Source organism: Antennarius striatus, chromosome 12 (genome assembly GCF_040054535.1).
Source record: "Antennarius striatus isolate MH-2024 chromosome 12, ASM4005453v1, whole genome shotgun sequence".
Classification (NCBI taxonomy): domain Eukaryota; kingdom Metazoa; phylum Chordata; class Actinopteri; order Lophiiformes; family Antennariidae; genus Antennarius; species Antennarius striatus.
The window spans coordinates 8,772,083-8,785,163 of record NC_090787.1 but is presented as its reverse complement, the minus strand read 5'-3'; the positions used below and the strand labels follow the sequence as shown (position 1 = coordinate 8,785,163).

The 13,081-nt window shown below is 39.4% G+C and overlaps 1 protein-coding gene across 1 annotated transcript; it reads right to left on the bottom strand.

The window, feature by feature from the left end:
• Window positions 1–441: 441 nt before the first annotated feature.
• LOC137604921 (C-X-C chemokine receptor type 4-like) lies at window positions 442–2,373 on the bottom strand. Its single transcript, XM_068329165.1, has 2 exons — window positions 2,257–2,373; window positions 442–2,052 (listed from the first exon to the last, which is right to left on the bottom strand). The coding sequence occupies exons 1-2, from the start codon at window positions 2,260–2,262 to the stop codon at window positions 940–942; spliced, it is 1,119 nt and encodes a 372-aa protein (XP_068185266.1). The 5' UTR covers window positions 2,263–2,373; the 3' UTR covers window positions 442–939.
• Window positions 2,374–13,081: the final 10,708 nt, after the last annotated feature.

The window sequence follows — 13,081 nt, the reverse complement described above, 5'->3', positions numbered from 1 at the left end:
TACACAACCAGTGTTCTGAATAAGCTTATTTTTTGTTCTGTGAGTTGACCCATTGACCGAGTTTATGAGGTGAATGAGGATAACACTTGTTTTAAAGTCAAACAATTGAGGCTATATATTTGGAAAACTGAAAAGTGAAAAGAGAGCTAACATGCTATTTTCTTTTTGAAAGCTCCACATGGGTGCTAATTTTAACCAAAGATTTAAGCTTTTGTGTCATGATTGCTTTAGATGTAAAAGTGCACAGATGTTCCTCCAATTACAGACCAGTCTGCTCAGTCCTTCTGCTTCTTAGACAGATCAGTTGGAGACATTTGTGGTCAGAGACAACTCACCCACACCCACACTCATACATCATCCCCCAAACCCTGGGGAGAAAGCTAGGGTGGGGGGATGGGGGCGGTGTGACTTAAAAACAGAACAAACACAGTCATTAGGAGAAGATTCAGGTTTTTATTTTTACATTGAAACAAAATGATAAGAAAAAAAAGCAGCATGCAGTTTCATTACTTTACAAAAATCTTCCAGTGTGGATGACAACAATAAATAACAGCTTTCCAATTATCACACAATTTAAGTGCAAATACACAAATGCTACAAACTATGTACAGGTTTCAAGACCGGCCACCAGCGGCATTGTATGCCTGAGCTTTGATACAGCAACATGAATTGTAAAGAAAAAGAGAAAGTGGATCTTGATCATTAAGCTTAATGAATGAAAATTAGGCACTGCCTGAGGACACGATCTGCTTGGAGGAGTAAAAAAAAACTTAAAGCAATAAAAACCCACACAGTGCAGGCAATTGCCGTAAACAAGGCAAACAAATGGAAATGTAAAAAATATTTGTTTTACATCTGTACAAAAATGTTGTAAGTTCTTTCAAAGCTTAGTTTCCCACTCTCTTGAGAAAAACACAAGGTCTAAGGTTGCCTTGTTTGTTAACTCGACAAAACACTTGACGAATCACATTCTGTGGACACGGATGAAATTGGCCCTCGCTTTTTTGTCATAAGAGTCACTTTCTGACTTGACCTGCTAGTGACTGCTAGAGCACTCCGAGCTGATTCCTTAAATTTAACTCCCAGGAAAGCATAAAGGATGGGGTTCAGACAGCAGTGAAAATAGGCCAGAGCTTCAGTGATAGAAATCCACTTGTCCACTGCTTGTTGCAGTTCGCAAGAGGAGGAAACCACATTCAGCCTAATGAGGTTGTCCAAAAAGATGCCGATGCAGTATGGTAGCCAGCAAGTGAAAAAGCACAGAATGAGGATGACTGTGGTCTTCAATGCTTTTTTCTTCAGTGCCTGGCCTTTGACACCTTTAGACAGCTTGACAATGATGACGCAATAGCAAATGAGAATGACCAAACCAGGCAGTACAAATCCCACCAGTATATGTTGGAAGTGGAAAGCGACTGTCCATATGACACTGTTTTCCTGTGGATAGATGTGCTGGCAGATAATCTTGGAGTCATCTGTGTCCATGCTTTCGTCTATGAAAAGGAAGTTTGAAGATGATATGCTTTGCTGTCTTGCAAACACCAGGTCTGGGACAGTCAACACAGCGGCAGGCAGCCACACACCCAAATAGATCACTCTGCTTGCAAGAAACTTTCTTGTTGCTTGGCTATTGGTCGCTCGCACAACTGCCAAATATCTGTCTAGACTGATGAAGGCCAGGATCAAGACGCTGCTGTACAGGTTGATTGTATAGATCATGTGCACAGACACGCAGAGGAAACCTCCAAAGTACCAGCTGCTCGCTGCATCCACAGCCCAGAAGGGCAGGGTGAGGACCAGCAGGAGGTCAGCCACGGAGAGATGGAGCCGGTACTTGTCTGTCATCGTTTTGACCTTTTTCTGGTAGCCCATGACAACAATTACAAATCCATTGCCAATGATTCCCAGAAAAAATATTGTTCCATAAACAGTAGGTAAGAATATCTTCTTAAAGTCATCGCTGAATGCTGCACCACATGGCTCCTGGAAGTCCAGGTCGAAGTCTCCAGACTCGTCTGACGTGTTGTCAGTGATGTTGTCAAAGAATTCGAACTGAAATGGGAGACAATCACAGTATTATGAGATGAAAAAAAACGATGTTATCTAGTTATTCATATGAGTTAAAAAAAATTAAAAATCGTATGTAAAAGTTCATCTGAAAAACATTCATGTTTCAAGACTATTTAAAATGATTTTTTTTTACCCCCCATTGAATGTACTGAATTAAAAAACAGACAAGATTTCATTGTGACTTACACGCATAACGCTGGTGGTGAACTGTTAAATGATCCAAAGCCGCTCGTTGGAGGTGTGAAGTCTGCACCAGCGTGTGTGTCTGTGACCGAGTCGATCACGTGTACCACTCTGTGAGCAAATAAATACCCCTGTGGTCGTGGCCTCGGCCCCCGGGGGGCGGAATAATGGCAGGATGCTCTCCTCCCCCAAAAAGGTAGATATGTGGTCGACGCACACGGGTATCTAAAAAATACGCCGTGAATAAAGTCAACATGACTTTAAAAGCTTGATAGTTTTTATCAGCGGATGTCCGAATCCGTTCTCACCCTCATCCCTCCCTGTCACTTCTCTAGTATTGTTATGTCTGCACAGATAAATGACCTGCAACAGATTTGAAAAGCACCGCGCACCCTATAATGTGTGATTTCTATCAAACGGCTCTCCACACTCATTCTCAGAGCTTTACCATCTCTGGTTTCACTTAAGGTAGTGAGTGATGGCGGTGGGGGCCACACAACTCCCCACCCTACTCTGTCGGATGGAGCTGGCAGTTGAATATGACTCAACACCCTCCAAGTACCGCGGGAACGATCTGCGCTTCAAGCAAAGCGGAGAGTCACGCATTAAAAAAAAAATCTATTGCGCCTTTACACCGAGTGGTAAGGTAATGGGCGTGACAGGGTTCAGAACGCGTTTAAAACACTTAATAAATACGTTTAAAAATGTTTTCAGAAAATTAAAACATTGTATTGTTTGCCGTGATTCAAAACGCTTCTGTGATGAATGACAAGTTGTGTCACTGGAACGTTTCCGAATCATTATAAACTCAATAATAACCAAATACTGTTTCATGTCTTTGGCCCCGTTCAGACTGCAGGCATATCCGATTTCCTTCCATATCTGATTTTTAGGGCTGACTGTTCACACTGTTTTTAGCAAGTGTCCAAATGCGATCTGGCTCTGTTCAGACTGGGCCACATTATTGGCCGATCTGACAGATTCCCGTAGCAACAACGTCGGGGCGGAGTCGTGGTTCAGTGCGTGCAATTGCAAAAGCAGCAACAACAAGAACGACAATGAACGTGAAGTTTTGTTACCTTAGGGATATCACTGTCTAGTAGAGATGGAGAAAACACAAAACACCAGACATCGTCAATTTTTTCTTCCATGTTTTACTGCTCCGTAATGCGTGACGCTCTTCTTTCGGGCACCTTGCTCTCATGTCACGAATATGACATTGCGGTCCGCCATATCCGATTGGAGTGTTTGGAGCTACAGAGCCCTCTGTCCCGATACAGAATTATCTCCAGAATGTGGTTTCAATCCATCCCGCAAAAATCCGATTGGGACTGTTCATACTACACACGAGCTATGCGGCATTAATCTGGATGGGCTAAAAATCAGTCAGCGACTAATCGAACAAGGACTTTGTTACGTGAGAGAGGAGATCAATTCACCCAACCAGTCAGCATCACTTATTTGCCTCCACTTGGGGTTAAAAGAGACTTTAATAAAGCTACACAGCATTTTGAAAGTATCATGAAATCTCAACTCTTTTCAATGCGGGAGCCTGATCTTCTCTACATTAATGCTTGAATAAATTATCAACTGGCTGAGGTTGGTTAAGGTAGGGTTGAGGTTTAGCAACCGTGACTACTACAGTAAGCTTAATATGTTTCAGAAGCTCATGACTTAACTCACCACAGTGGAGTTTCCAAATGTTAGTAGTGCATGAAGTGATGAAACACTATAGCATGCATAGCGCTTATCTAAAAATGAGGAAGTTCTGTGACCGCTTACAGTCGTTTCTACACATTTTCATTAGGTCATCATTGTAAACTTCTCATTTACAATGATGACCTGGCAAGAGACTCCAACCGAAGAAAAAAATATAAATAAATAAGCAATTAACTAACGAAATAAATAAATACAGACATGACCATGAAATAAAATTAACAAAAAAAATATAAAGAAACTGTCCACATGAATCCAAAACACGCAACCACTGCAGAAGAGGAAAGAATAAACACAGTATAGTATGTATGGAAAGAGCAGAAGGGAGGTCAACACTTACAACAGTCAACCAAGGAATGTTGTATTTTCTTTTTGATACATGGAGTGATGGGAGAGCTGAAAGTTTAAGGGAGTTTTGAAGGAAGTTCTAGTCATTTGCTGCAACAAAACAAAAAGTGTTCTTGCTGAGGACAGTGTGGACTTTAGGAACAGATATAGTAATGAAATCACTGTGGTAGCTATTATGGGATTGATGCAAAAAGTCAGAGGGGTATTGAGGCATTTTCCCTAATAGAGTCTTAGAGATTAATAGAAACCACTAATGAAGTCCCCTGGCATAGAGGGAGGGCCAGCCTATCCTGACACAGTCATGGCAGAATCTTCAAGATACCCAACTATTACAAAGACCACTGTCATTTGTGTACTTCCAGAATATAACTGATTAGCATTATTTTCATCAAGAATGTAATATGTACTGCATGGTTTGTTTTATAATTAGGAGCTAAGTGATGAAACTAAATTATTTATGTAAAACAGTGTAATAAGGAGCACTCAAAAACACACGTATTTATGAAAGTGGATTGAAAGAAGCTTATAAAAGATGATCAAAGTGCTTGTGGACTAATCCTGCAGTCAGACTCCTGAGGAGGGAAACATGGCATATCAGCAGCGCAGAGAAAGCCCACTGTATTGATTCGACGCTCTTATCAACATCATTCAGACACAGACACATTCCCTTTTATCTGTCTGCAGGCACAACTCCTGTTTCATCTACATGTTGGATGACATGCAGCATTTCATTTTCTACATTCCCCCTATAAGTTTCCCAACAGAGGGGAGTTGGACTGACTCAATTTTGACTCAGATTGTTTTGGTTTTTCACTTTTAGTGCCTGTTCTGTAAAGTTCAGATATAGCCTCCGACGGGTGATTTTTACATTTACTGTTTTGTGTTTTAAAATATGAAGACTTTTTGAAGTTATGGGCTTGAACTTCTTTGCAGTCCTTGAATGATTTATTTTTATTTTTGAGCAAAATGCTTCAGACAAATATCATTAATTCATTTTATTTTTATAAATAATGATGTGGGAACTTCAGTATTGGATGGTTTTTGGCATATACTCACATGATACAGTGTTGTTTAAGAGGAATTTAAGTAATTTAAAAAAAGATAAATCATAATATTCTACATCAGGGTCAACTTGATTTGTTTTGGGTTTTCTTGGGGGGTGGGGGGAGTGCGGGTGGCAGAAATGAATACATTCTCATTCCTTTGCTACTCAAGTTGAAGTTTATTTCAGTTTTTTTTAATAATTTAAAATCAATCAGTTCATGCAAGATTTCCATAAGTTGCGATCACTTGGTTTTTGCAGTTAACCTTTCATCATTTGAGGGGTTTGTCTTTCCTCGGGGGTTTAAGGTTTTGCCAGGTTTCAACAAAAGTGGAGTCACTTCACATTATAAATAAGTTCTTTCTTTTTTCGTTGTTCAGCAGGATATCTGCAGCCTCGACTGTCAGCGTGAGGATCCAGATTGTTATCGGCCCAGAATACAAAAGATCTCTTAGTCACTTAGAATACAAATCACAACAAGTGTGAACTGCTGAGAAGAGACTCTTCAATAAAGAATGGCTATTGAAATGAGGCAGAAGAATGCCAGAGAGATAAAGAGAAGAATGAGCAACACCAGCACTCCAGCCCCAACTCATCTCAGCAGCCTCAGCAAGTCTGCATGGGATAAGTTTTCATAATGATATCCATGTAAAATACAACCTTTACTTAAAAACAAGCCAAAACAAAAAACAACAGAAATTACCTCACTTCGACTTTTGCTGTTGAAGTAAAATTTGGGTGAAGTTTTTGAGAAAATCAAATACCTTTAATCTCATGTCTGAGCTCTTAAAAATACTTTGTATGCTACAGCTTCATACAAGCAAATAAAAAATGTTTGCTAATGTGTGTCGGCTTAGATATTTGTATTGTCACACCTCATGTTGAACCCAAGCATCATCAACACTGTAATAAGCACAAAAAATATGTAGTTTCTGTATTTCAGTATATGTATAGTGTGCTTTTTGCATACAAATGCAAAGTTTTGACCTCTATAATGTTCAGAACAGTAATGAAGACATGGGGAGAAATGTGGATTCTTTTGTTTTAGATGACACAAGATGATCTGAATGCCTGCTATGCATGTTTATGTGTGAGTTATTTTCATTATTCAGACTGGAATGTTTAAATTCTTTATCTGTCTCCCAGTCAAGGCTCCATCAGGTGCTTGTGTTTTCCATCTCTCCATGGTTGGTGTGCAAAGCACACTATGTTCAGGGTGGTGGTGTTGTGGGGGTGTTGTTGTTATTGTGGGATCATCATTCCTCAGCCACAGGATTCATCTTTCATTCTCAATGATTCTGATTCTTTGTTTGGGTTTTGTCTTCTGTCAAGGTGAGCTGTGTGAAACATGACACTGCAGGAATAATGCTCTCACACCCAACTATCACAGGATTTTAATTCTAAATGCAGGCATTGTGACCATAATTTCTTTAAATGTGCAGGATTTGAGAAATCCTGTCTGCAAAAAAAAAAAGAGTAGAATAAGAAAACAGGTTACATACAACTTGCAAGCACAGACACATTTATGAGTGAAACATTACCGCTGCCTGGATTATATTCAGACAGTTTTTTTCACTGAATGAAACACTGCAGATTGTGACATCAGAGGGTTTGAGCCCAGACTCCAGTACGTGGGCTGATTTAGACAAAAAAAAAAAGTATATGGTTAAGAAAACATTTTATCCAAGGAAAATATATGAAATGTATTAAAGTTATCAGTCAATACTATTGTTTGTAATGTACAAACAATAGTAATGGTATTTTCTTGTTATGTTAACAAGTGCTTGTTCAGATTACGATTCCATGATTAACTTATTTCATGATGCATTATACTGCAAGGACAAACATTAATGATTTTATCATTACCAAATAGATTTCTTTTTGTACAAACATCATTCTTGCTTGCTCGCTTAAATATTTGTGTCTGAAGTAAGATTTTAAATGTGAGCAGCAGACCCACTTTAAAGACAAAGCCTGGCCCTTATCTTCAAAAAAGCACCGTTTTTAACTTCCTACTTGTTGCTTGGAGCTACGTCTGTTGCTGGCTTTTGAAAAAGTACTTTCCTTGACATAAATCTAGGTTGCATTACCCGACAGACAAAAGCAGCCTATGTGCCTTTATAATAGTACATAAATATCACTAACACTTGACTATGATTCAGCTTTTCAGCATTTTATTTTTATGCATTAAAGATTGGGACTTGAAATACAAAGCTTGCTGTGCTGTGAAATATAACACTTGGAATAAATCTGTATGAGAATGCATAGTCAAAAGTCTAAAATATCCCGGTCACCAAAAGCTAGGGAAGCAAAGATAATTTATTTTCTTTCCTTCTGGAACATGAGCAAGACTCCTCTTCAGCTATTTGTCTGACAACGTTGGTGGGCAACAACTGAAATGAGTAGATTTTTTTTACCCCTGAACATTTTCGCACTGATTAGCTGATAGAATCCTGCTTCTGCCTGTCCTGGCATGGAGTCCCTACAGAATTATACTACAGGGATGAACCAATAAAAATTGAAACGGATGACACTGCCCTCGGGCTCTCTGGGTGGGGAAAAAACAGACATAAAACCTCTGTAAATGGCACAGATCCAAAGTGAGCCACCAGGCTGGTTGAGAAATGCCACTTGTTGTTGAATAGGAAGGGTGTTTTCTCTGAGTCCAAGATAAATGCAATCGGGGTTCCCTTTCCTTTTTCACTAACGCCTTCATTGTGGTTTTGCCTTGCAACGGTATTTGTAACAAAAAAACCTCACAGAAAGCAGTGTATAATGCTTCATATTCATATCATGTATTAAGCAAAAAATATCATCATTCATCTGTATGAGAGTTGTTGATATTCATTGAAGACCCTCTTATTTTCCATTTTTCTGAAAAAGACAGGGTCATTTAACATTCACTACCTCAGCAGTTCAGAGGGCTATAGTAACAGGATCTGTTTGAAGATTTTCAAGAAGATTCTCCAGTTACTTTGTTTCTCTCCACACACTGGGAGAGCTCTCTGCTGCGTTCGTGTACGACAGAAGATCCCAGCGAGAGGTCTTTGAGGCTCCCTGCAGGTGGAGGTCCTCCATCTGGTCTGTGTGGATGGTGGAGGATGACAGAGGATCAACTCAGCCCTGATCGCCTCAGATAACAGGGACAATAGGCCAGATGACAGTAGATAAGCTTTCTAGAGTCAAGTAACCAGGGAAGGGAGAAGTAGTAGACCTGATGCCACAACAGACTGCATTAATACTTTTTGTCTTGAAGGGGAATATTTTTAAATTATACATCAGCAGGAGTTTTATTCTTCAGCTTCATTAAAAAAGGCACAGGTCTCGGGTATATATATCAATCTGATATATAATCAGTTCAGCTAACTACAGTAGGTGTCTGATTAATATTTTTTCTTTATATTTTATTTAAATTCGATTTTATTGTCTTCATCAGAGATCAGGCTAAAGAATCTTCTATTATTTATTATCTAATTGTGAGGAAGACCAGAGCGAATATAAAGGCACTTAAACATTACCTCTTGGTGTCAGATTATTTAAGCAAACCTGACATTTTAACCTTTCCAGAGCAGCGCTGCTCATAAAAAGCCATCGCCTTGACCATTTAGCTTTTAGCGCTGATTTATAGCACCACTCAGCACGCGAGGAGAGGCGTCATTCATTATTAAAGCACTAAAAAAACCCAATTTGCCGCATTTATGTGTGTGAACATCATCATTGTTGGACAATGCTTCCTGTGCCAAGTGACATGAGGCCCTGATCTGGAGTGAGACTGGCGAGTGTCCAGCACCAGGCTGAAACAAATCACCAGTAGAGGAACATCTATCAGGCCTTGCCAGAGGGATGCTTCACTGCTCCTGTGGTGCCTCCTTGTCTGAAAGATGACACCGTCTACAATGAGTGCCTGAAGCAAACAAAAAAACAGCTTCCAACAGGAAAGGGCCCGTTGTAAGGAACCATCGCCACTGTCTTATGACACATACAAAAAAATAATAAAAAAATTGTTTTTCTCACTCTTTAGATGATGATTCACAGGAGTTAATCATCATCTGCTTGCCAGACCGGAGCCGACAGGAGAGTAACTCTAATGATGTGCCAATGTTCTATCACAGCTGAGGTAAATGCAGGTAAACTCAATGTTTTGCTGGGTGCTTTGTCTACCGCCTGTGATGTTGGTACTTTTCAGCTAATACCGAGAAAGTGGAAACCGAGGAAACTCTCCGAAAACCATGGGAAGTCTCAAATGTGCATTATTTCAAAAAGAAGAATAACATAATGCCAATGAAAGGAGTGTCAGATTGTTGTTCCGCCTGTTTGTATGGAGGTACATGGCGCCACTTGTGAATTGAAAAATAGCAGATTTATTGCTAAACAAACCAACGCTCTGTGGTCCCTCAGCTGTATGATGGAGCCTCCTTCTCGAGCCAACTCTTCGGTCAAATCCTGAAGGCATTCGCTCGGGACCCGCAGCCCTTTGTACTCGACTGCCTTTGGGTTTATTTTCTTGGCACAATTGAATTCTTTTCTTTTTCTAAAGACTGTAGATCTCTCCACTGATACAGACTGTTGCCTTTCCTACTACACCCACCACCTCTCACACACACGCACGCACGCACGCATGCACGCACACACACACACACGCACACACAAATCCGTGAGGATTATTGTGTTTTTGTGCAAACAAAGATGTGGAGTAAATAATACATCTGGATTTACTGTGCCTGGACCGACATCCGGTCTTCAAGCGTTTTGATTATTGAGCAGGCCCCTGCTTTACTGTTTATGACAGGAAACAGTACAGTAGCTGTTCAACCTGTCAGCAGACCACTTGTGTTGCATTCCCACAGGAAAACTATTGATCAGGATATGACAGGTGCTCTTTCTTTTGGTGTTTGTTTTTGAGTCTTAATTCAGATGGAAAAATTCTCCAACGTCTCATTGCGCTTTTGTTAACAATATGGCACTTTCTACTCTACCTCCACAGACCTGTCAAAACACATTCTCACAAGACAAACATTTAGTCAGACAATATCCATTAATAAATTATTAACGGCAAGTGCACATCACTTATCACCTCAGTGAATTTGACACACAGGATGTGATAAAGTTAGCTTTTCTGAGGGCACACATGTTTTTTTCAGTCCTCAGGTGGGAGCAGTCTCCTATGAACTCATAGTGTTTAGTCTGATTATTATCTGTCAAGCAGCGAGACACTTGGATATTTGCTTTGAGCTGTGGTGACCAGAGAAGACAGGCCTGAGGCATCTGGCTGAACGCGTCATTATCAGGAGTGTCAACAAAGCTTCTGGGTTATCATCAATAACATCTGTATGACAGCGAGAACAGTGTTTGCATTTCAGTTAGCTCCATGCTCTGCTGTGATTTACTGTTTACTTTTGTCTCCTCCCCAGATAAACCTTCTGTGTTTTCAAGTGTTTATTGCATCCCAACTGTTAACCTACATCCATTCGTCATCTGCTGCTTCTCCCTTGTTTTTATTTTATTTTTGTTGCTACATTGACTTAAATGCAGTGTTTATTCTCTATTCAGCAAAGCATCTGTCAATCAGTCTGTCCAGACAGTAGTTCAGTGTTCTTGTTTCGTTTTAATGTTCGGTTCCTGTTATATTTTATTTATTTTATTTTTTATACTATTCTGATCCTTGAAGGGAAATTAAGATATAGTAGTTTATTTGTAGCAAATCGCTGGTGCCAAAGGGATCACTTCCTTTGAATTACATCAGGAAATCCCCAGTGATATCAATGGTAAAATGTAAATGCTTTTGTGAACAGGTTGTATGTTTAGTCACTGTAGTAGAGAAAAACAAGAAAGTGGTTCATTTATGGAGAAAAACATAACAGAACACCTGGTCCCATCAGTAAATTGAGCCAAATTACTAATCTATAATATCTAATTTAAATATCAATAAACTGTAAAAGGCCAGGGGAAGGATGGAAGTAAATATAGTTACTATTAGAGTTTTTGAATGACAGGAATGTTTTCATTTTACGACTAGTTACTTCATTTACTGTTATTGTGCTGCTATGCGATATGCAGCATTTTAAAAGACTAAACAGCCAAGCTGTATGTAACACAACTAAATTTAACCATGATCGACTGAAACACTGAAATGATTGTTAAATTGTGATGTGTTATTAAAATATCACAGTGACGGGGATCATTCTGCATTGTGAGAGAATTAATAGTTTTGACAACAATGGATTCTTTTATGGCTTATATATTTGAAACTTTTCACGTCATTATTTCAAAGGTACACATCATACTATTGTGTTAACTTTTTTGTCAACCTCTTATCAGAAAGAGAACGGGATCCAGCGGTGTGATAGCACTGCCAAGCAACTCTTCAAGTCCATTTTTTCCAGCCGTGATTGTGACAATTCATACTTTTAATGAGACAGCAGGGCAATTTCCAGTAGCAAAAACTTGATCTTACACTTTTCTAAACAGATTTCTAGACACACATAATAACTAAACACAGAGAAATGTAAAATTTTAGCATCAGGAAATGTAGTTTCATCATTGAACCTACACATACAGTAGTCTAGTATTTAATAGTGTAGTATTGGTACTTCCCTTCAATTATTGATCAGGATTCTTCTACCATTGCCTACGGCAGGTCAACAACTCCTCTTAGTGTGGGGGATACTTTTTTTTTCCAAATTCAAACAGATCACTTTTGTTTGGTCCTTTATGATTTTATGCTGTAGGTTGGGAAAATTTCAAATAACTCAGGATGTTATTATTGCTATGGAGAATTTCCGGTATAGGTCCCTCTCCCTTTACATATGTAAATTCTAGAATACAATAATTAATTTTTAATGACTGTTATATATAAAGAATATGTGTGTCTGTGTAAATAAATATTTTACCAGTGTCTATTTTTGTCTCTAAGAAGTTTCTGTGAAATAGCTGGCAGTTGGGACACCCTTTTTTCTCCCTGCTCTGTGAATCAACAATTCATTTCCAGACAATTTGTACAAAAGGTGATTGTTAGCAGCAGGTCCGGCTGGTCCACTTACAGTTTCCTGAGTGAACCCTCCAGACAGCCATTGCTCAATCATGCTTCACCGCTCTGGCAGAGGGCACGGACGGAAGCTTTCACATTCACTTCAAATCAAATCAATGTCTGATCCATCACGGGCCCCTTGCCTTCAGGCCATCTTGGAATCTATAACAACAGCTCTCTGTGGTGTCCTTTAGCTGCTTACATCTTCAACCAGTGTCTGTTTGTGTGCACATAATACCAGCAATAAAGAGAGCCCCTGACCCCTTGGGATCCCTCCATCTGGTTTTATATGTTGTCTGACAAAATTAGAAGACAGTGACACATTTTAGCAGATGTTGTTTGGGAGAACAGGCTGCTTTGAATATCCTGAGTACGTCAAGGGAACTAAATGTCCAGAGAGTCTAATGATGAAATAAAGGAGATATCTTAGATGAACATTAAAGATGACGAGTAAGTCCTGTGACTATCACGAATGTTTTTGGAAAAAAGTGTAGACACAGCACGAACTCACACCCAATGTTTAGACCAATCTTAGTTCCTCTTTCCATTCAGAACCACTTTTCCCTGTCCTCTGCTGAGATGTCAAGCGAAAAAAGTGATATAAGACATAAAGAACATTTGTTTTATACATATTTGTGTAGTTTCTCAGTCATTCAGGTAGAGGTCAATCAATAAGAGCAAAGGCAGTCAAATGG